This window comes from Bombina bombina, chromosome 2, assembly GCF_027579735.1.
Source record: "Bombina bombina isolate aBomBom1 chromosome 2, aBomBom1.pri, whole genome shotgun sequence".
NCBI lineage: Eukaryota > Metazoa > Chordata > Amphibia > Anura > Bombinatoridae > Bombina > Bombina bombina.
Window position 1 is genome coordinate 61,105,096 of NC_069500.1, and position 25,502 is coordinate 61,130,597.

At 38.2% G+C, this 25,502-nt stretch overlaps 1 protein-coding gene across 1 annotated transcript in view; it reads right to left on the bottom strand.

Moving 5' to 3' along the window:
• LOXHD1 (lipoxygenase homology PLAT domains 1) overlaps nt 1-25,502 on the bottom strand; it is a 666,378-nt gene that overhangs the window by 200,388 nt on the left and 440,488 nt on the right. The window contains exons 24-28 of the mRNA XM_053701077.1: nt 22,563-22,723; nt 20,776-21,082; nt 20,038-20,189; nt 18,770-18,903; nt 15,170-15,318 (exon numbers count right to left, since the gene is read on the bottom strand). Coding sequence (XP_053557052.1) covers nt 15,170-15,318; nt 18,770-18,903; nt 20,038-20,189; nt 20,776-21,082; nt 22,563-22,723 — 903 coding nt within the window. The remainder of the gene's footprint in view (nt 1-15,169; nt 15,319-18,769; nt 18,904-20,037; nt 20,190-20,775; nt 21,083-22,562; nt 22,724-25,502) is intronic.

Below are 25,502 nucleotides of genomic sequence, written 5' to 3' on the forward strand. Positions count from 1 at the left end.
GCAGTATAAGCTAAGAAAGAGAAAGGAGAGAGGTAGAGAGAATAGAGAAAAGAAAAAAAAAAAAGGTGAGGGGGAAAGGGGGGAGGGAGAGTCCCTGAGGTGGAGTTAGCGGCCTGGGTGAATTACAACTCCTTACCTTCCCAGGTTAGAGTCATCATTTCGTGGGTGGCTAGCCTCCCTGTTCTAAGGAAGTGATATTGTTCTAATCTAAGTAAATCTTCCACCTTGCTTTTCCATTCTTGAACAGTGGGAACCCGTGGACTCTTCCAGTGTACTGGGATTAGTCCTTTCGCACCGTTCAGCATCAAGAGAAAGAGTAAGTACCTGTCCATTCCCACCACTTGAGGGAGCTCATGATAAATCAGGTATGTCGGTTTGGGAGGGATAATGATTTTAAGAATTTTGCTCATCTCTCCCAGCACTCCCTCCCAAAATGATCTTATCTGTGGGCACGTCCACCAGATGTGCAGAAAGGATCCCTCTCCTCCACAGCCCCTCCAGCACCTCCCGTCAGTGTGGGGGTAGATTTGCAGTATCTGGGGAGTTAAATACCACCTACTGAGTGTTTTGTAGTGCATTTCTTGTACTTTTGCTGATACAGAGGCTTTCCTGGATTTTTGAAAGATTTTCATCCAGTCCTCATCTGATATTTCTAATCCTAATTCTGATTGCCATCTAGAGGTATAGTCCGGGAGGGTAGTACCCCCCCCGCACATCACTAGCTGGTATAAGTGTGAGATAAGGTGTGTTGGTGTTTGTTGGGTGATACACAAGGCCTCAAAGGGTGTTCTATGTCTAGTCAGCGCACTTCAGTCTTTACACGCGCTATAGTAGTGTGAGATTTGCGCCACTCTGTACCAGGACGTAAAGAGCGTCTGGTCCCAGTCTGCCAGTTCAGCTTGCGTCTTGTGTTTATCTTGGTTCATGACGTTAGAAAAGGCTATTTCTGCGAGAGTTTGGGTCTCTCCCGCCCCTCGCCTTGGGAGCACAAATCCCAGGTCAGGGTTTTCCCATATGGGGATATTTGGCGAGATGCGTGAGGAAACATATGAGCCCTCCTCTAGAGTCCTATCCCATACATCAAATGTATCCTTTATCATTGGATACAATACAAGATGCTCTGGCCGATTTTTCACCGTTATCCAGGCCAGTGCCCCAAAGTTTCTACGTTGCAAGATTTCGTTATCTATTTGGATCCATAACTTGTTGCTGGAGTTGCGGTTCCACTCCACCACCCTCTGTAAGTATATAGCTCTTTGATATTCTCTCAAGAGCGGAATCCCCAGTCCACCCCTGTCTCTAGACATGTATAAAGTGGATCTTCTAATCCGAGGCCTGATACCATTCCAGATATATACTTCAATGCCCGTTTGAAGTTGTTGGAGGTATTGAGAGGCAGAAACTGCCGGTATAGTCTGCATGATGTAAAGGATTCTCGGTAAGACGTTCATCTTGACGATTCCTATTCTCCCCATCCATGAGATGGGGTTTTTTTTCCAATTAGATAGATCCCCGAGTATGTCATCACAAATTTTTTTGTAGTTCAATTCAACTATTTCTCGGGGGCTAGAGGTAATCATAATACCCAGGTATTTAATGCTATGCCGAGCTGTTTTAACTGGGCAATTTGCGGTTGAGATAGCAAACCGTTCCGGGGGTTCGGTGATATTTAAAATCTCGGATTTCAGGGGATTAAGGAGGAAATTTGATACCAGTCCGTAATTTTTAAATTCCATTATTGCCTCCTTTAGTGATGTAGCAGAGTCCGACAATGTAAGAAGGACATCGTCGGCATACATGGAGAGTTTCTGTTCGGCTCCGCCGATTAAGAAACCTCTCACCTCCGGGTTAGATCTGATCTTACTGGCAAGTACCTCAATTGTGAGGGCAAACAGGAGGGGCGACAGGGGACACCCCTGTCTTGTGCCGTTCCTGATTAAAAATGTGTCTGAGAGAGTACCGTTCACTCTCACTCGCGCATTCGGCGCAGAGTATAAAGACATAACAGTGTTTATAAAGCCAGGCCCAAAGCCAAACTTTGTAAGCTTCGATCGAATAAACATCCAGCTGACCCGATCGAACGCCTTTTCCGCGTCTGTTGTTACTAGAGTGAGGGGTAATTTATGTATTTGAGCGTAGGTGATCATTTGTTGTACTTTAAGGGTATTATCCCTGGCCTCTCGTGCGGGAATAAATCCGACTTGATCGGCAGAGATCAGCTCAGGAAGAAGCCTATTCAGGCGTGCCGCCAAGACTTTCGCAAGGATCTTCACGTCGGAGTTCAAGAGGGATATTGGCCTAAAATTTTCAGGCCTGTCAGGGGATTTTCCCGGCTTTGGGATAACTGCGATATGAGCCGCCAACATGGAGTCAGGAAGTCTGGGGGTCTCCGATAGTGAGGCAAACAGGCTTGTCAATTCAGGGACGAGGACGTCCGCATATATCTTGTAATATTTCAGACCGAAGCCATCAGGCCCTGGACTTTTGTCCGAAGGCAGATCTTTAATGGCTCTCTTAACTTCATATTTTTCCTGTCCTCCTCAGATATTTCCGGGAGATCTGTGGTCCGCAAATAGTCGAGAACGACTTCTTCATCCTATATTGCAAATATTTTTATATATATATGTGTGATTTATCATTTTATATTACCAAATCAAAGTGTTTAATGTCCCTTTAAAGTAAGGTGCTAACAAAAACTGTGGCTAGCACTGATGACTTTATAGTATTACTTCAGCTCTGTCATCAGAAGAGTTTACAAATAAAAATAAAAATACTTTTTAACTACTGCAATTTATAAGAAAACTTGGTTTTCTTACAACTTTGAAATGGCCTTGCGTTATTTTAACTTAAGAGATTCTTTGTAATGCTGCCCCTCATGATGTTCCAAACTATCAGAAAACATTTTGCATCAGTTTGATACAATTTTTCAAGAAGTTTTTTTCCAAGACCTTTTACACCTTACAAAAGAATCTTTAAAGGGACACTGAACCCAAATTTTTTCTTTTGTGATTCAGATAGAGCATGCAATTTTAAGCAACTTTCTAAGGCCTAGATTTAGAGTTCGGCGGTAGCCGTCAAAACCAGCGTTAGAGGCTCCTAACGCTGGTTTTGGGCGCCCGCTGGTATTTGGAGTCAGTGATTAAAGGGTCTAACGCTCACTTTTCAGCCGCGACTTTTCCATACCGCAGATCCCCCTACGCCATTTGCGTAGCCTATCTTTTCAATGGGATCTTTCTAACGCTGGTATTTAGAGTCGTTTCTGCAGTGAGCGTTAGAGCTCTAACGACAAGATTCCAGCCGCCTGAAAATAGCAGGAGTTAAGAGCTTTCTGGCTAACGCCGGTTTATAAAGCTCTTAACTACTGTACCCTAAAGTACACTAACACCCATAAACTACCTATGTACCCCTAAACCGAGGTCCCCCCACATCGCCGCCACTCGATTAAAATTTTTAACCCCTAATCTGCCGACCGCCACCTACGTTATACTTATGTACCCCTAATCTGCTGCCCCTAACACCGCCGACCCCTGTATTATATCTATTAACCCCTAACTTGCCCCCCACAACGTCGCCGCAAGCTACTTAAAATAATTAACCCCTAATCTTCCGACCGCAAATCGCCGCCACCTACGTTATCCCTATGTACCCCTAATCTGCTACCCCTAACATCGCCGACCCCTATGTTATATTTATTAACCCCTAATCTGCCCCCCACAACGTCGCCGACACCTACCTACACTTATTAACCCCTAATCTGCCGAGCGGACCTGAGCGCTACTATAATAAAGTTATTAACCCCTAATCCGCCTCACTAACCCTATCATAAATAGTATTAACCCCTAATCTGCCCTCCCTAACATCGCCGACACCTACCTTCAATTATTAACCCCTAATCTGCCGACCGGAGCTCACCGCTATTCTAATAAATGTATTAACCCCTAAAGCTAAGTCTAACACTAACACCCCCCTAAGTTAAATATAATTTTTATCTAACGAAATAAATTAACTCTTATTAAATAAATAATTCCTATTTAAAGCTAAATACTTACCTGTAAAATAAATCCTAATATAGCTACAATATAAATTATAATTATATTATAGCTATTTTAGGATTAATATTTATTTTACAGGCAACTTTGTAATTATTTTAACCAGGTACAATAGCTATTAAATAGTTAAGAACTATTTAATAGTTACCTAGTTAAAATAATTACAAATTTACCTGTAAAATAAATCCTAACCTAAGATATAATTAAACCTAACACTACCCTATCAATAAAATAATTAAATAAACTACCTACAATTACCTACAATTAACCTAACACTACACTATCAATAAATTAATTAAACACAATTGCTACAAATAAATAAAATTAAATAAACTATCTAAAGTACAAAAAATAAAAAAGAACTAAGTTACAGAAAATAATAAAATATTTACAAACATAAGAAAAATATTACAACAATTTTAAACTAATTACACCTACTCTAAGCCCCCTAATAAAATAACAAAGCCCCCCAAAATAAAAAATTCCCTACCCTATTCTAAAATACAAATATTACAAGCTCTTTTACCTTACCAGCCCTGAACAGGGCCCTTTGCGGGGCATGCCCCAAGAATTTCAGCTCTTTTGCCTGTAAAAAAAAACATACAATACCCCCCCCCCAACATTACAACCCACCACCCACATACCCCTAATCTAACCCAAACCCCCCTTAAATAAACCTAACACTACCCCCCTGATGATCTTCCTACCTTGTCTTCACCATGCCAGGTTCACCGATCCGTCCTGGCTCCAAGATCTTCATCCACCCCAAGCGGGGGCTAGACATCCACTGAAGAAGTCCAGAAGAGGGTCCAAAGTCTTCCTCCTATCCGGCAAGAAGAGGACATCCGGACCGGCAAACATCTTCTCCAAGCGGCATCTTCTATCTTCTTCCATCCGATGACGACCGGCTCCATCTTGAAGACCTCCAGCGCGGATCCATCCTCTTCTTCCGACGACTAGACGACGAATGACGGTTCCTTTAAGGGACGTCATCCAAGATGGCGTCCCTCGAATTCCGATTGGCTGATAGGATTCTATCAGCCAATCGGAATTAAGGTAGGAATTTTCTGATTGGCTGATGGAATCAGCCAATCAGAATATAGTTCAATCCGATTGGCTGATCCAATCAGCCAATCAGATTGAGCTCGCATTCTATTGGCTGATCGGAACAGCCAATAGAATGCGAGCTCAATCTGATTGGCTGATTGGATCAGCCAATCGGATTGAACTATATTCTGATTGGCTGATTCCATCAGCCAATCAGAAAATTCCTACCTTAATTCCGATTGGCTGATAGAATCCTATCAGCCAATCGGAATTCGAGGGACGCCATCTTGGATGACGTCCCTTAAAGGAACCGTCATTCGTCGTCTAGTCGTCGGAAGAAGAGGATGGATCCGCGCTGGAGGTCTTCAAGATGGAGCCGGTCGTCATCGGATGGAAGAAGATAGAAGATGCCGCTTGGAGAAGATGTTTGCCGGTCCGGATGTCCTCTTCTTGCCGGATAGGAGGAAGACTTTGGACCCTCTTCTGGACTTCTTCAGTGGATGTCTAGCCCCCGCTTGGGGTGGATGAAGATCTTGGAGCCAGGACGGATCGGTGAACCTGGCATGGTGAAGACAAGGTAGGAAGATCATCAGGGGGGTAGTGTTAGGTTTATTTAAGGGGGGTTTGGGTTAGATTAGGGGTATGTGGGTGGTGGGTTGTAATGTTGGGGGGGGGGTATTGTATGTTTTTTTTTACAGGCAAAAGAGCTGAAATTCTTGGGGCATGCCCCGCAAAGGGCCCTGTTCAGGGCTGGTAAGGTAAAAGAGCTTGTAATATTTGTATTTTAGAATAGGGTAGGGAATTTTTTATTTTGGGGGGCTTTGTTATTTTATTAGGGGGCTTAGAGTAGGTGTAATTAGTTTAAAATTGTTGTAATATTTTTCTTATGTTTGTAAATATTTTATTATTTTCTGTAACTTAGTTCTTTTTTATTTTTTGTACTTTAGATAGTTTATTTAATTTTATTTATTTGTAGCAATTGTGTTTAATTAATTTATTGATAGTGTAGTGTTAGGTTAATTGTAGGTAATTGTAGGTAGTTTATTTAATTATTTTATTGATAGGGTAGTGTTAGGTTTAATTATATCTTAGGTTAGGATTTATTTTACAGGTAAATTTGTAATTATTTTAACTAGGTAACTATTAAATAGTTCTTAACTATTTAATAGCTATTGTACCTGGTTAAAATAATTACAAAGTTGCCTGTAAAATAAATATTAATCCTAAAATAGCTATAATATAATTATAATTTATATTGTAGCTATATTAGGATTTATTTTACAGGTAAGTATTTAGCTTTAAATAGGAATTATTTATTTAATAAGAGTTAATTTATTTCGTTAGATAAAAATTATATTTAACTTAGGGGGGTGTTAGTGTTAGGGTTAGACTTAGCTTTAGGGGTTAATACATTTATTAGAATAGCGGTGAGCTCCGGTCGGCAGATTAGGGGTTAATAATTGAAGGTAGGTGTCGGCGATGTTAGGGAGGGCAGATTAGGGGTTAATACTATTTATGATAGGGTTAGTGAGGCGGATTAGGGGTTAATAACTTTATTATAGTAGCGCTCAGGTCCGCTCGGCAGATTAGGGGTTAATAAGTGTAGGTAGGTGTCGGCGACGTTGTGGGGGGCAGATTAGGGGTTAATAAATATAACATAGGGGTCGGCGATGTTAGGGCAGCAGATTAGGGGTACATAGGGATAACGTAGGTGGCGGCGGTTTACGGAGCGGCAGATTAGGGGTTAAAAGTGTAATGCAGGGGTCAGCGATAGCGGGGGCGGCAGATTAGGGGTTAATAAGTGTAAGGTTAGGGGTGTTTAGACTCGGGGTACATGTTAGGGTGTTAGGTGCAGACTTAGGAGGTGTTTCCCCATAGGAAACAATGGGGCTGCGTTAGGAGCTGAACGCTGCTTTTTTGCAGGTGTTAGGTTTTTTTTCAGCTCAAACAGCCCCATTGTTTCCTATGGGAGAATCGTGCACGAGCACGTTTTTGATGCCGGCCGCGTCCGTAAGCAACTCTGGTATCGAGAGTTGCATTTGCGGTAAAAATGCTCTACGCTCCTTTTTTGGAGCCTAACGCAGCATTTGTTTGAACTCTCGATACCAGAGTTAAATTTATGGTGCGGCCAGAAAAAAACCCGCGGAGCGTTAACAGCCCTTTTACCGCCGAACTCTAAATCTAGGCCTTATTTACTCCTATGATAATTTTTTCTTCATTCTCTTGGTATCTTTATTTGAAAAACAAGAATGTAATTTTAGATGCCGGCCCATTTTTGGTGAACAAACTGGGTTGTTCTTGCTGATTGGTGGATAAATTCACCCACCAATAAACAAGTGCTGTCCACGGTGCTTAACCAAAAATTGTCTGGCTTTTTAGCTTAGATGCCTTCTTTTCAAATAAAGATAGCAAGAGAACGAAGAAAAATTGATAACAGGAGTAAATTAGAAAGTTGCTTAAAATTGCACGCTCTATCTGAATCACAAAAGAATAAATTTGTGTTTAGTGTCCCTTAAAGGTGTTGCATATGCCTGGCTAATGTTTGCTTTCAATCTCATGCAGGCTCAGTTTATATTGTAATTAAGATTGGGCCAGATTACAAGCGACACGCTATATTTTTTTCTCTCTCAAACGCTAACAGCGCTCAAACATTAGTGCAGCAGCATTAGCGTGCATAATGCAAGTGTAAAGTAAAAATATTAGCATTTGAGCGGATATTGCAACTAACTCTTTCTCCCCATAGACTTCCATGGGGCGCAATGAAAAAATGTCTATTAGTTATCGCTCACACGCTAACCTGACACTGCGCTAGATCAGCTGCGCTAAAGCCAAAGATGCGTTAGGAATACTTTACATTCCTATGTTCATCACATAGAAGAAAATGTTCTTTTTATTTTTAAACAGATATTTATATATATCTGTATATATTTTTTTTGTAAAATATATATCTATACTCATACAGGGAGTGCAGAATTATTAGGCAAGTTGTATTTTTGAGGATTAATTTTATTATTGAACAACAACCATGTTCTCAATGAACCCAAAAAACTCATTAATATCAAAGCTGAATATTTTTGGAAGTAGTTTTTAGTTTGTTTTTAGTTTTAGCTATTTTAGGGGGATATCTGTGTGTGCAGGTGACTATTACTGTGCATAATTATTAGGCAACTTAACAAAAAACAAATATATACCCATTTCAATTATTTATTTTTACCAGTGAAACCAATATAACATCTCAACATTCACAAATATACATTTCTGACATTCAAAAACAAAACAAAAACAAATCAGTGACCAATATAGCCACCTTTCTTTGCAAGGACACTCAAAAGCCTGCCATTCATGGATTCTGTCAGTGTTTTGATCTGTTCACCATCAACATTGCGTGCAGCAGCAACCACAGCCTCCCAGACACTGTTCAGAGAGGTGTACTGTTTTCCCTCCTTGTAAATCTCACATTTGATGATGGACCACAGGTTCTCAATGGGGTTCAGATCAGGTGAACAAGGAGGCCATGTCATTAGATTTTCTTATTTTATACCCTTTCTTGCCAGCCACGCTGTGGAGTACTTGGACGCGTGTGATGGAGCATTGTCCTGCATGAAAATCATGTTTTTCTTGAAGGATGCAGACTTCTTCCTGTACCACTGCTTGAAGAAGGTGTCTTCCAGAAACTGGCAGTAGGACTGGGAGTTGAGCTTGACTCCATCCTCAACCCGAAAAGGCCCCACAAGCTCATCTTTGATGATACCAGCCCAAACCAGTACTCCACCTCCACCTTGCTGGCGTCTGAGTCGGACTGGAGCTCTCTGCCCTTTACCAATCCAGCCACGGGCCCATCCATCTGGCCCATCAAGACTCACTGTCATTTCATCAGTCCATAAAACCTTAGAAAAATCAGTTTTGAGATATTTCTTGGCCCAGTCTTGACGTTTCAGCTTGTGTGTCTTGTTCAGTGGTGGTCGTCTTTCAGCCTTTCTTACCTTGGCCATGTCTCTGAGTATTGCACACCTTGTGCTTTTGGGCACTCCAGTGATGTTGCAGCTCTGAAATATGGCCAAACTGGTGGCAAGTGGCATCTTGGCAGCTGCACGCTTGACTTTTCTCAGTTCATGGGCAGTTATTTTGCGCCTTGGTTTTTCCACACGCTTCTTGCGACCCTGTTGACTATTTTGAATGAAACGCTTGATTGTTCGATGATCACGCTTCAGAAGCTTTGCAATTTTAAGAGTGCTGCATCCCTCTGCAAGATATCTCACTATTTTTGACTTTTCTGAGCCTGTCAAGTCCTTCTTTTGACCCATTTTGCCAAAGGAAAGGAAGTTGCCTAATAATTATGCACACCTGATATAGGGTGTTGATGTCATTAGACCACACCCCTTCTCATTACAGAGATGCACATCACCTAATATGCTTAATTGGTAGTAGGCTTTCGAGCCTATACAGCTTGGAGTAAGACAACATGCATAAAGAGGATGATGTGGTCAAAATACTCATTTGCCTAATAATTCTGCACTCCCTGTATATCCCTATATGTCTATATATGTGTATACATGTGTATTTATGTATTTATATGGGTATATATGTATGTATGTGTGCACACTTCACTTCAGGTCTCAAGGGGTGCTAAATATTTTAGCACAGTTTAGCACTCTTACTTTCCACTTGTAATATGAGCGCTATTTATCGCGTTTGCGATCTCCATTGAAAGAATAAGTTGTGCTAGAGTGATGTCGGCTGCGCTAACCGTTCTCTGGAAAATGTAATTTATCATGGACTTGTAATATCAAGTCACGCCCTAATGTTAGTGTGGTCTAGCTATATAGCGTATCGCCACCCGAGCTGTCATTAGCGTGACATTTGTAATCTGGTACTAGTTTCATTACAATTCTGAAAGACTGAACAAGTCCAAAAGATGCAAAATATTCACAACTGAAATAATAACTTCAGAATTTATGTTTATGACTGCAATTATGTTTTGGACTTTAAAGTCTCTAATAATTAACATAAACCTATAGAAAAGGATTAATCACAGGCATGAACTCAGTTTGTTAGCAGACTATAACAAACTGTAAGCAAAGACACGATCGGCAATAAACAATTTTTAATGAAATTCTTTTCTAATGACTAATTATTTTTTAGTTCCATGTAAGCCTGAGAAAAGACCTATTAATGTTTTTGTTATGTATTTTTGTTGTTTTATCTGACCTGACTGTAGGAGACCCAGATATTATGTAATTATCTCAGACAGGCGGTTTGGAGACATTGTTATAGCATCAGTAAGAAAGCCAAATAAAATAAGTGAAGAAAGATGACTGGAATCGAGGTCTTAGTCATTATTTTCTAGCATATTTTGTTAAGTGTTTTATTTTTTTAATGCACGTAAAGTTTTGTAAATCAGATAGGGAAACCAATTAAAAAATCATATCAACCAATCAAACTAAGGAAAATATGCAAATGTGTTAATAGAAGTTAATTGGAAAGGTTTTAAAAATTGTGCATCTTGTCTGAATTATAAAAGTTTTATTTTGGCTTTTATGTACCTTTAAATCTTCGGCCACTAAATTGTTTACATTTGCAACATAAACTTATTGAGATTAATAGTTATAATACACTAAACGGAGGTGAATCTAAATTTAGACTGCAAACTGCTTTATGCAATATAAATAGGTAAGAATAGTTACGACTAACAAGGCAAATGCTTAACATGAACAATTATGGAATAATTTCTGCTTTGCTTGTAGAAATAATAAACTAAAGACTTGGCATAAAAAAATACGCCTAGATTTAGAGTTCTGCGTTAGCCGTCCAAACCAGCGTTAGGGGGTGAAACGCTGGTTTTTACCGCCCGCTGGTATTTGGAGTCAGTCAGGAAAGGGTCTAACACTCACTTTCCAGCCGCGACTTTTCAATACCGCAGATCCCCCTACGCCAATTGCGTATCCTATCTTTTCAATGGGATCTTTCTAACGCCGGTATCTCCAGCCGCAGAGAAAAGCCAGGAGTTAAGAGCTTTCTGGGCTAACCCCGGTTCATAAAGCTCTTAACTACTGTGCTCTAAAGTACACTAACACCCATAAATTACCTATGTACCCCTAAACCGAGGCCCCCCCACATCGCCGCCACTCTATTAATTTTTTTTAACCCCTAATCTTCCAACCGCACACCGCCGCCACCTACGTTATCCCTATGTACCCCTAATCTGCTGCCCCTAACACCGCCGACCTCTATATTATATTTATTAACCCCTAATCTGCCCCCCCAACGTCGCCGCCACCTACCTACAATTATTAACCCCTAATCTGCCGACCGGACCTCACCGCTACTATAATAAATGTATTAACCCCTAATCCGCCTCACTCCCGCCTCAAAAACCCTATAATAAATATTATTAACCCCTAATCTGTCCTCCCTAACATCGCCGACACCTAACTTCAAGTATTAACCCCTAATCTGCCGACCGGACCTCGCCGTTACTCTAATAAATGTATTAACCCCTAAAGCTAAGTCTAACCCTAACACTACCCTATTCTAAAATAAAAAGAAAACAGCTCTTTTGTCTTACCAGCCCTTAAAAGGACCTTTTGTGGGGCATGCCCCAAAGTAAACAGCTCTTTTGCCTGTAAAAAAAAAATACAATACCCCCCCAACATTACAACCCACCACCCACATACCCCTAATCTAACCCAAACCCCCCTTAAATAAACCTAACACTAAGCCCCTGAAGATCTCCCTACCTTGTCTTCACCACGCCGGGTATCACAGATCCGTCCAGAAGAGGGTCCGAAGTCTTCCTCCTATCCGGCAAGAAGAGCTCCTCCAGAGGGTCCAAAGTCTTCCTCCTATCCGGGCAGAAGAGGACATCCGGACCGGAACAGCCAATAGAATGCGATCTCAATCTGATTGGCTGATTGAATCAGCCAATCGGATTGAACTTGAATCTGATTGGCTGATTCAATCAGCCAATCAGATTTTTCCTACCTTAATTCCGATTGGCTGATAGAATCCTATCAGCCAATCGGAATTCGAGGGACGCCATCTTGGATGACGTCCCTTAAAGGAACCTTCATTCGTCGTTAGTCCGTCGGTGAAGAAGGATGGCTCCGCGTCGGCTGCTTGAAGATGGTCCCGCTCCGTGCCGGATGGAAGAAGATAGAAGATGCCGCTTGAATGAAGATGTTTGCCGGTCCGGATGTCCTCTTCTGCCCGGATAGGAGGAAGACTTCGGAGCCTCTTCTGGACGGATCGTGATACCCGGCGTGGTGAAGACAAGGTAGGGAGATCTTCAGGGGCTTAGTGTTAGGTTTATTTAAGGGGGGTTTGGGTTAGATTAGGGGTATGTGGGTGGTGGGTTGTAATGTTGGGGGGGGGTATTGTATGGTTTTTTTTACAGGCAAAAGAGCTGTTTACTTTGGGGCATGCCCCGCAAAAGGTCCTTTTAAGGGTTGGTAAGGCAAAAGAGCTGTTTTCTTTTTATTTTAGAATAGGGTAGGGCATTTTGTTATTTTGGGGCGCTTTGTTATTTTTTTAGGGGGCTTAGAGTCGGTGTAGTTAGTTTAAAATTCTTGTAATCTTTTTTTATTTTTTGTAATTTAGTGTTTATTTTTTTTGTAATTTAGTGTTTGTTTTTTTTGTAATTTAGTTTAGTTGATTTAATTGTAGATAATTGTAGGTAGTTTATTTGATTTATTTATTGATAGTGTAGTGTTAGGTTTAATTGTAACTTAGGTTAGGATTTATTTTACATGTAATTTTGTAATTATTTTAACTAGGTAGCTATTAAATAGTTATTAACTATTTAATAGCTATTGTACCTATCTAAATAAATACAAAGTTGCCTGTAAAATAAATATAAATCCTAAAATAGCTACAATTATAATTTATATTGTAGCTATATTAGGGTTTATTTTACAGGTAAGTATTTAGCTTTAAATAGGAATAATTTATTTAATAAGAAATAATTTATTTCGTTAGAATAAAATTATATTTAATTTAGGGGGGTGTTAGGGTTAGGGTTAGACTTAGCTTTAGGGGTTAATACATTTATTAGAGTAGCGGCGAGGTCCGGTCGGCAGATTAGGGGTTAATACTTGAAGTTAGGTGTCGGCGATGTTAGGGAGGGCAGATTAGGGGTTAATAATATTTATTATAGGGTTTTTGAGGCGGGAGTGAGGCGGATTAGGGGTTAATACATTTATTATAGTAGCGGTGAGGTACGGTCGGCAGATTAGGGGTTAATGATTGTAGGTAGGTGGCGGCAGATTAGGGGTTAATAAATATAATATAGGGGTCGGCGGTGTTAGGGGAAGCAGATTAGGGGTACATAGGGATAACGTAGGTTGCGGCGGTGTACGGAGCAGCAGATTAGGGGTTAAAAATTTAAAGATTAGGGTTTTTTGTTCAAGATTATAATTATCAATGACTAAATAATTATTGAGTAATTGGGCCCCATTTATCAAGCTGTGAAAGCAGCTTTGGGCCCCCGGCTCGCCTGAAATGATAGTTAAGTTGCAAGGGTCTTAAAGGGTATATGAAACCCCCATTTTTTCTTTCATGATTTAGAAAGAGCATGCAATTTTAAACAACTTTCTGATTTACTTATATTATCTAATTTGCTAAATTCTCTTGATACCCTTTGCTGAAAAGCATATCTAGATAGGCTCAGTAGCTCCTGATTGGTGGCTGCACATAGATGCCTCGTGTGATTGGCTCACCCATGTGCATTGCTATTTTTTCAACAATGGATATCTAAAGAATTGAGCTAATTTGATACTAAAAGTAAATTGGAATGTAGTTTAAAGTTGTATTCTCTACCAGAATCATAAAAGAAAAATGTTAGGTTAATGCGTCCCTTTAAGGCTGCTGTTGCTTAAATTGTCTGTCACCTAAAAGGTTTGGGATGATTGACAGACCCCGCTAGCGGCTGATAGCGAGGTCTAGCAGACATGGAGCACATAGTGTTCACTACTTTGTACATGGAGCATGTGTGAAGATTTAACTAAAAAGAGAAAACAAATATACAGTAGTTTGGAACAGGAAGTCATGGTTGAATTTCCTGTTCCTAGTCACCCAGATATCAATGGGAATATTCTTCAAATATTTTTTCTAATATGAATTCATAGGGGTGCCAATAATTGTGCTAAAGATTATTTTTTTTGGAGAAACCTGTGTTATGTTTGCAATTGTTTAATATTCATCAAAGCAGAGTATTTTTGTGTATTTTCTGAACAAAAGATCAAAAGGTTAAACAATAAAGACAATTTTTCAGTCTTCTTTGCTCATATTTACCAAGGGTGCAAATATTAGCAGAGGGTACTGTATATTACAGTCACATTTTTTAATTTAAAATTACAGGGGATTTAATTTAACTCTATTTACTACTAACATTTTATAAAAATGAGAATTGTGCAACTGCTTTTTTTGATAACTGATATCTGTTTTTATGCAACTGCTTTTTTGATAACTGATATCTGTGTTTATGCAACTGCTTTTTTGATAACTGATATCTGTTTTTATGCAACTGCTTTTTTGATAACTGATATCTGTTTTTATGCAACTGCTTTTTTGATAACTGATATCTGTTTTTATGCAACTGCTTTTTTGATAACTGATATCTGTTTTTATGCAACTGCTTTTTTGATAACTGATATCTGTTTTTATGTTCTTTGAGAAGAAGCTGTTGGCCTTAGGTCATAATTTGTGCAGCCTGCTATAAGCATCAATCAGGCACCACCACTACTGTTGAACCAAACACCACTCAACACTTGGGGCACAAAACTAATTTATTGACTGTAAAATGAAAGAGAATAAAATAACTGATGAATCGTCCTCAGCTTTGATAATTCTAAAATGTACCAGAATCTCAATGAACCTGTGCTGGGATTATCATTCCATAATAGTATTTGGTTGGATAAGTTAAAAGTAGGGTTTATTATGAGGGACAGAAGAAGCAGGATAATAAGTTACTAGTTTGGTCTTTAAGGAAAGCCCAGAATATTTCTTACATTGAAGCGGTCATATTTTAGTTTACGGGATGATCTAAGAATCATCTTTATGAGTACAACAACTCTAACCTTTTTGCTCCAATCCAAGGGTGGCAAGAGACTGTTCTTCTGCATCTCCATCCTTCTTCATAAAGGCCTCGTTCACTGGGACAAGCTGTCTAGAAATCTGCCCATCATCTTCATCTACTGCTAACCATCTCTGGCATGGGAAGAAATATCTACAAGAGAAAAAGTCTAGCTGACTATACGTTGGCTTTCGTGGTTACAGCAACAAATATTTTGCATGAATGTTTCTATGGTCAATGTAAATGTCAAGCTGCGAGAGGAGACCAAGGGGTAGATTTACCAAGCAGCGGATGCTGCTATCTACCCCAGTACTTTCCGGCTCGCCGTAAAATGTAAGTTAAGAAGCAGTGGTCATAAGACCACTGCTCCGTAACTCATCCGCCACCTCTGAGGCGGCGGACAGCAGTTCCCAGATTGGATACAATCAGGTTGATTGACACCACCTGCTAGTGGCCGATTTGCCGCAAATGTGTAGGGGGCAGCATTGCACAAGCATTTCACATGTCCGCCCACACATTGATAAATCTTCCCCCAAGATTGGTTCAAGCTGCATTTAACTTAATTCTTGACTATCATAAAAACATATATTAAATGAGAAATCTCTACTCCCTGTCCCTATGCTCTTTAAGGATATCTCATATGAATAATAACACAGTGATAAGAGAGGTTTCTGTTAATGGAAATGGTCAGGTACCCAAAGATGCGTTTGTTCATTCTAAACAAAATCCGAATAAATGATAAACATTCAACGCTAGTGTTTTGCACACATGTATTAACTCTTTATATAAAACATAACATTTAAATATGAAATGTGATATTCGACTTTTCAGACATTAAAGGGACACTAAACACCAAATACATTTAATGCACCTCCCTCTAATCATGGGTGCTGTAACTTAGGTTACACAAAAGGTACAAACAGGTCAACACTGGATGCAGTGATAGATTTCAACATGGCGGCACCCATGACTGGAGGGCGGTGGGGAATAAGTTCAATACTATGCTTATAACGGGCCAGATTACGTGAAATCGATATTTGCACTCCACTGAATAATACCAGTGCACGCTAATGTGCGCTGGTATTACTAGTTGACAGCAATGCTTCCCAGCAATGCAAACGAGACTTGAGACATGGCATGAGAACTAGCGCAGCGAAGGGGGTAAGTCGTGCAGCGATGGCAGCAAATTGTGAATATATATGTATATGATTATATACATATAAATTTATTTATTAATATGTGTAGCTCTGGTAAATTTTATAAGCGCTAATTGCTACAGCGAGCTCTCGGTAACAATAACCAGCCGCTTGTAATGGCTGGTTATTTATTATTAGTGCTCCACTTGTAAGCTAGCCCAAAATGTATTTAGTGATTAACGTCCCTTTAACATGTTATGCTATGTAACACAATATAATATTTATAGTTATATTTGAATATTTAAATGTTATGTTTGTTATTTGATCATTCTACCATTGAAATGTAAAATAAATAAATACATTTGAAAAAGCTTTTCAACATATAAGATTCAGATTTCAGTATAATTTCCTAACCACAGGTGGACTGCATAAAACAACTAGGGGCCAGATTGCAAATGGAGCGCTAACTGTTTTGCGCAAGCGATATAGAGTTGATTGCGGCTGTTTGCCCCCCATGGAAGAAGCAATTGTATTACAAGTTGAAAGTAAATGTGAACGGTAAGTGCAATTGCGATTTATGCTAGAATGATTACCGCAACCTCAGAACTCTGGTTAACTGTTACGCAAAACAAAAAAGTGTAATAAAACGCATCAAAAATGCATTAAAAAGTACTATTACACGCATAACAACAACACTATCTGAAAAATGTTTAAAAAAAAAATATTGCACAAAAAGTTATAAGGGCTCAAAGATATGAGGTCACAGGTGTTAAAAAAAATGTCTGCAAAGGGCTTTAACATAGAGATATATACATGTCTAAATATATATATGCTTGTATATATGCGTTTATATGTGTGTACATATGTATTTATGTATTTGTACGTGTAGATATGTATTTACACATACTTTTTATTCTTAAATAATATCTATTTATGAATAAAAAGAACATATTCTTCTATTTGAAGAAGATTGGAATGTGAAATATTTATATTTTCATGTCGGTTAGCGCACTTCAGAAAATGCGATCGGGGGTGTTCAATTTTTTCCCACTTTTTGCGCTCTATTGAAGTCTACGGGGGAATACGTTAAACCAGTCGCAATATTCTAACTTCGGCTTTTAGCAGAATTATTTTTACTTTCAACTTGTAATATACGCAAGCTACCTTAAAGCGGGAGTGATAAATAGCTATTCAATTGTAATCTAGTCCTGAGTTGAACCTTTTTCTATATTTACACACAAAAATTACTAAAACGCTCAGTAATTTTATGCATCAACAGACTCAACATAATTATTATCAATATTGTGATGCGCTACATTATATACAGCACATTAGTGAACAAACCAAATGAAGAATACTTAGACAAGGTTGCTATTGTCACAGTTAGCGCTGTTAGCGTCCCTGTCCTCCAGCAGGCCGCACTGTTATCTTTGGTATCTTTTACACTAACTCTATGCTGGCAAGGCCCCTTTTATTTATACCGTGCTTTTCCCGGTGCACTAATTCCCCGTCATGCGCTAATCTTAGGTTCGGGCGCGCTATTTATGGCCTCTTCTGCAATTTACCTGCACCCATGTATCAATATTATTCTCGGTGTGCTATTCCTCTGGTTATTCGTTGCTGCTGACCTTTCTGCTTGCTTTGACCACGCTTTTGGATTGTTCCTGGCACCTCTCTAGCTCGCAACCTTTTTACCTCAGCCTTGCCTGTGACTAATCTTCTGGATATCGATTTTGTCTTTTTAACTTCCTTTCTGGTTCTGACTAATTGGCTTGGACTAAATTGCTCAACTGTTTTGTGATTTTGCCCCATACTTGCCAGAAAGTTGCCGAACCTGTTTTGCCTGACTACGCCTTGGCCACTAGATTAGTCAAGTCCTGGGTCTTATCGTTTTAGCTGGGACTGTTTACCTATTAGTCCCTCCCCAGCCTAAGGGTCCTTTCCTGGACGGACTTTATACTATTGGCCGCGACAGTTATTATTTAATTTGTAGTTTTTGCCGATAGAGAAAGAAGAGACAAACAGAAAGACAAGACAGATGGATTCATGGATAAACATCACTGTAACCAGCACTCACGTACGTATTATGCATACACCTGGAGCGCACTCACAATTAATCATAACATTTCAAGATAAGAGGCACGCTCAAGGATTTCTTTATCCACAACACTTTATTTATGTGAGATTTATTTTGGAGGGTCTCCCCCATTAACAAATTATAGAGGACAGGTAAAAAATGAAGTGGACTTGTAACATGTTTAGTACCTTTAATTTTGGCTGATTAGTAAACTGTATTGATATTTTTCTTACATTTTTACATATATAGAATATATAGTTTGCCTTTATGAAAATAGACAACAGTACATATTGCTATATAAAGTTTTATATGTTTACATGTTTAATTGTAGGTGACTATTTGTCTGTTTAGAATTTTGCAAGTACATTCTTTTTACACAAAACATACTAACCTGGTGTCATCCTTCTCATCCACTATCTCAACTCGATCCAGAAACCAAGCCGCATTACCTCCCGAATTATCATGTCGTATTCTTAGCTTTTTTAGTTCTCCCAAGTCCACTGCCTTAATAATAAATCTATCCTCCTGCAGCACAAAGCACATCCAAGCAGACACGTGAAATATAAAGAGTTATACATAATCAATAAGAAAATGGAGGCTCACCAAATTCAAGTTATTGACTTTGAAGTTTGGAGTCAAATATTTAATGATAATTTCTATGAATAATATAAATATATATATATATATATATATATATATATATATATATATATATAACAGTAACTATAATTATTCATAATTATTAGTAATATTTTTTTAATAATTAATATTTGCATAACAAGCGTTAAGATAACTAATTCTTCATGTGCGCTAACCTGACACTGTGTTACACCTACAGCATGCAACATGAACCGTGTTAAGCATATTCTACATTCCAATGTTCCTCACATAGAAAAAAATAAATAACATTAAAATGTTAAATATTTACAGTAAATACACAGTAAACCACATTATTAAGTCTGGGCCACAAAATGCAAAGCTAAGATGAACACAGGTCAAATAAAGCTTAAATGGACAGTCTACCCCAGGATTTTTATTGTTTATTACCCATTCCCCAGTTTTGCATAACCAATACGGTTATATCAATATACTTTTTACCTCTGTGATTATCCTGCATCTAAGCCTCTGCAAACTGCCCCTTATTTCAGTTCTTTTGACAGACTTGCATTTTAGCCAATCAGTGCTGACTCCTAGGTATCTCCACGGGCGTGAGCACACTGTTATCTATATAGCACACATGAACTAATGCCCTTTAGCTGTCAAATGTCATATAAGAGGCGGCCTTCAAGGGCTTAGAAAATAGCATATAAGCCTTCCTAGGTTTAGCTTTCAACTAAGAATACCAATAGAACAAATCAAATTTGATGATAAAAGCAAATTGGAAAGCTGTTTAAAATTGCGTGCCGTATCTCAATCATGAAAGTTTAATTTTGACTAGGCTGTCCCTTTAATTTGCTTTTGTGTCAATCTGTGTTTCTCTGAAAATATGTAAATCATATTGAACTGGGGTGATTTGCTGACACATCATACCAATGCACCAAGTGGGTTTTTTTAGGGTGAATTATGTAGTACGAATGATTGCAAAGAACATTTTTATATTTGGGTTATACACTGGACTTTGTTGATTTGTTTTTGCTAAATATTTAGGTGATTTTGTACCTGTCCTTTCTCAAACTTGTTAAGATGATTTGATTTCTTTAGTTGCCGTTCACCAGTGTCTCCTATTTCTCCATATATTGTAACAAAGACATTAGCATCAGTACCAGCCCCCCACACGGTGCCAGTAAACACATGCAGCTCATACGTGTTCTCTGAAAAAAATAAAATAATGAACGATTATTAACAATGCAAACAATCAACAAATACAATTGTTCTTTAACTGATTGTCAACTTCAGGTCTTACAATGTGCAATTATCTGAATGTTTTTTTAGATATTTTATGAATATGTTACTTAAAATGACATTTGTTTTATAGAGGATTAATATTTTTATTGACCCTTCCATACCTCAATGAAAGGATGTTGATTCTTTACAACAGTGATGGCAACTTCCTAACACTTGGGGGCCACACATCAGTAATTGATAATATATGGGTATTAAACACACAAATAATATATTTTCTAAAAACATCCAGAGGCACAGATTCAGATTTAGGTAAGGTTGGAGGATACACTGTATGCTGTTTTCCTCTACAAAGAGCTTTTTTGAGTTGTGGTCATTTTGTTTGACCCTTTTCCATAAATCTCCAAAGCAAAAAGTTGTTGTTCCACTTTTCCCCAGGGGCCACAAAAATGAATGGAGAGGGCCGCATGTGGCAAAGGGACGCCATATGACCATTCCTGCTTTACAATGATAATTTACAGAATGGATCTAGAGTTTACATTCTTTAGCACATACCCTCAAGTTCAGTTGTCTCCTTAGGTAGAAGTTCCACCACCAACTCCCCATCTTCTTCATCTCTGGCCAACCAGCGCTTGCACTCAAATAAGTAAGACTCTACCACCTCCTGGGGACGAAGCTCCTCTTCCTCTTTGCTTGATTTCTTCTTCTTGTTAGGTTTTTTCTTCTTTTCTACTTCAACAGGTACCATTTGTATTCCAACACGCTTGATCTCAACAGACTCCAAGTACCAACCATCACCAAAACCTTTTCCATCATGTCCAATCCTGAGTTTTAGAATCTTACCCACCTCAGCTGCCTCTATCTGACAACAAAAATTCAAATACAAATAATGAAAGTGAAAATGAAGTCATGCAAAAACACAGGTATTCCGCTAAGAACTGTATATTCAACTCAAGAACAGGACTCAATCATTTTGATTAATTATAAAATAAGTATATGTGAGTTGTTTATAAAGTAAAACAATTGTAAGGAAATTGTCTTAACACTTCTACTTGCAATATTTTATATAAACACATTGGGCCAGATTACAAGTGGCGCACTATTTAGTGATTTTGCTCGTGCGCATACACCGGCAGAAGTAAACTAACCAGTGAGCGTGTTACAAGTTGAAAGTAAAATGCGATAGCCGACGCACGCTAACTTCAGGACCTAGAATATCGTGACCACGCTAACTTCTTCTCCCCATAGACTTCAATGGAAAGCGCAAACTGGGATTAAAAAAAAGTAACACGTATCTCTCACGTGCTAACCCGACAGGAATTAAACCTACAGCACTAACCCATAGGTAGCTATGATTGTTTATATGCCATTGTTCTAAACATAAAAGAAAATGTTCTATTTAGTTTTACATAGATATTTCTATATACTGTATATCTGATGTACTTTTATGTTAATATAAAAACTGTATGTATCCCCATGTGAAGAACATTGAAATGTAAAATATTTACATTATATAGACATTAAACCACATTATAAAATATTTTCAGGTATTTGAGTGGAAAGGGCTCCAAAGTATATATACATATGTATATATGTGTACATATGTGTTTATATGTGTATATACAGTATGTATATACTTATATACACGTATAAACATGTATATTATATACATATATAAATATGTATATATACTGTACATACATACACATGTATATGAATGTATATGAATGTATATATATATATATATATATATATATATACACACACACATTATAACCCTTTCCATTCAAATACCTTGTCATATACCATATACTATTTAACCCTTATAACTATTTTCTTTTTTTTTCTTTATGTGAATAATTTTTATTAGATAGTGTATATATGAGTGAAAATGTTAATTTTAATGTATTTATGTAGTGTTTAATACAACTTTCGCCTTAACCCTTTATGCAAGGTCTTCAGTCACGATAACCCAGTGAGTGCAAATTTAGTTTGCGCTAGTGTAGTTGCCTTTACTTTAAACTTGTAATTCGTACTCAAGTTAACGCTGGCGTGATATTTTAATAACGTTAACGCACCACTTGTAATCTAGCCAATTGTCATTCACTTCAATTTTAATGAACAGATTAAGAAATATAATGGCATTAGTAAATGTTGTAATTTCTCACATAGAATACAAAATATAGTGTATAGCTATATACACAGCACAGTAGTCAATGTTCACATGATTTCAAATTTGAGGAGAGACAAGTTAAAAGGGACAAATGCAAGCAGATAGGTACACACTATTTTTTTAGTTCCCAGTTATTAAAAATATACCCAATGGTTTATTAGAGACATACCTTGAATATATCCACTGCTCCCCTTTCAAAATCATTTGACCTGCTCCTTATGAATGTCTCTTCGGTTTTTCCGCAGTCACCATATAGTTGCATAAAGACATTGGCGTTGGTTCCAGCCCCCCGAACACTACCAGTAGTTACAACAACCTCATAATTAACCACTGCAAAAAGAAAAGAGCAAGACCTAAAGACAACAGCCTGATAATTAGATTACTTCCACCTATATTCAATGATTATTACATTAATCTTTTGTAATAGTTTTCCTTAAAGGGGGTATTTTAAAATGTGTAGTTTTCTTTTTTGCAAAACAGATTTCACGTACTGAGATTTTTTTTACGCTTGGGAGGAGTGTCACTGTCTACCAATAAAGCAGTACAATATCTGTTTATTAGCCAATGATCAATGAGTTCTTAAAGGAACATGAAAACCAAATTTTTTCTTTCATGGTTCAGAATACAATTTTAAACAACATTCCAATTTACTTTTACTATTATTTCATTTACTTCATTCTTTAAATATCCTTTGTTGAAAAAAGCAATGCCCATGGGTGAGCCAATCACACAAGGCATCTATGTGCAGCAACTGAGCCTATTTAAATGTGCCTTTCAACAAAGGATATCAAGAGAATGAAGCAAATTACATAACAGAAGTAAATTGGAAAGTTGTTTAAAATGACATGCTCTTTCTAAACCATGAAAGAAAACATTTGGATTTCATGTCCCTTTAAGGCTCTGTTGCACTTCCTGTTAGCTTCAAAATCAAAGTAACTAACTTATATTTAACATTTTTATTTCTTAAAGTGATGGTAAATTTACTGCATTTTCAAATTAAATTATTATTCCTCAAGTCATTGCCACCAAAATCGCTAACTTTTTTTTATATCTCAAACGTTTGTAACGTACGCAGCGTTATCGCTTTTCGCTCCGCCCCAGGCACGTTATAAATATGGGCATCAAGGTCTTCAACTTTAGCTTTGCGCATGAGTTATATTCTGTATACAATACTCTACATGTTATGCAGTATGTGAGTTAACATGTAGCGCTTGTGCTTAGCTACAGACAGGCGTGTTGGTGTATTTTACAGTCGCCAACTGGCCTGGATTTTGATTGAATGCCAAAAAAACGTGACTTTGAAAATGAATGGCGTCGATTGTACGGGTGGAGGAATTGAACTATATAATTAATAATTATCTCAAAATAATAACACATTTAACAGGTTTCATGAATGAAAGTCCATATATTTTTTATTTTAAATGCGATTGAATGTTGCAGATACTCATAGTTGACCATCACTTTAAAGGCCATGATCTCCGCTCTAGCATGTCTGTACTATATATATATATTATTTTTTCTACTACTTATTCTAAATTAGGTCTTTTTAAAATAAATTATATATTATTGTAGCTGAAGTATATTATCAGTATTGTTATGCTGTAGCACTATCCTAAATCCATCAGAGGGAACGCTACACACACAAAACTTTGCATAAAAATGTTTATATATTGTTAAAGCTATTGTCAAGCACACACCATAATTTCTATCGGCTAGATTACAAGTGTTGCGGTACGGCTTGTAACCATGAAAAAATGGCCATTCCAGTGTAATAGCTAGTAACGCATATTACGAGTCGTTTCAGTATAGCTATACCTCAAGCATTTTAGCCTGTAACGCAACGTCCATTTCGCACTCAAAACATGACGTTTTTGTGTGGGATTTTTATAGCGCCGGTTTTACAGGTTGTGCGTTTAGGCTAAAATGCTTGTGTTACAGCCTATACCGACATGATCCATACCGCCATCTGAGAGTAGTAGTTATGGATTTTGCGTAACAAAAATGTTTCACAAACACAGCCAATAGGATTTCAGTAGCTCTCATCCTATTGGCTGTTTTGAACAGCCAACAGGATTTCAGAAGCTCTCATCCTATTGGCTGATTTGAATTTGAAGAATCAAATCAGAAATAGGAATGCAAGGTACGCCATTTTGAAATCAGCCAATCGGATTGAACTTGAATCTGATTGGCTGATTCCATCAGCCAATCAGAATTTTCCCACCTTAATTCCGATTGGCTGATAGAATCCTATCAGCCAATAGGAATTCGAGGGACGCCATCTTGGATGACGTCCCTTAAAGGAACCTTCATTCTGTTTTAGGACGTCGGAAGAAGAGGATGGATCCGCGCCGGAGGTCTTGAAGATGGAGCCGCTCGTCATCGGATGGAAGAAGATAGAAAATGCTGCTTGGATGAAGATGTCTACCGGTCCGGATCTCCTCTTCTGCCCGGATAGGAAGAAGACTTCTACCCGATGATGGACTTCTTCAGCCGCCGCTTGGATCAAGACTTCAGCCAGAGGATGGACGTCTTCAGCCCCCGCTTGGGCTTGGATCAAGACTTCAGCCGGAGGATGGACGTCTTCAGCCCCCGCTTGGGCTTGGATCAAGACATCGGAGCCTGGACCGATCGGTGATACCCGGCGTGGTGAAGATAAGGTAGGAAGGGGCTTAGTGTTAGGTTTATTTAAGGGGGGTTTGGGTTAGATTAGGGGTATGTGGGTGGTGGGTTGTAATGTTGGGGGGGGGTATTGTATGTTTTTTTTTCCAGGCAAAAGAGCTGAATTCTTTGGGGCATGCCCCGCAAAAGGCCCTTTTAAGGGCTGGTAAGGTAAAAGAGCTTTTCTATTTTAATTTTAGAATAGGGTAGGGCATTTTTTTATTTTGGGGGCTTTGTTATTTTATCAGGGGGCTAAGAGTAGGTGTAAATAGCTTAAAATTGTTGTAATATTTTTCTAATGTTTGTAAATATTTTTTTATTTTTTGTAACTTAGTTCTTTTTTTATTTTTTGTACTTTAGTTAGTTTATTTAATTGTATTTATTTGTAGGTATTGTATTTAATTAATTTATTGATAGTGTAGTGTTAGGTTTAATTGTAGATAATTGTAGG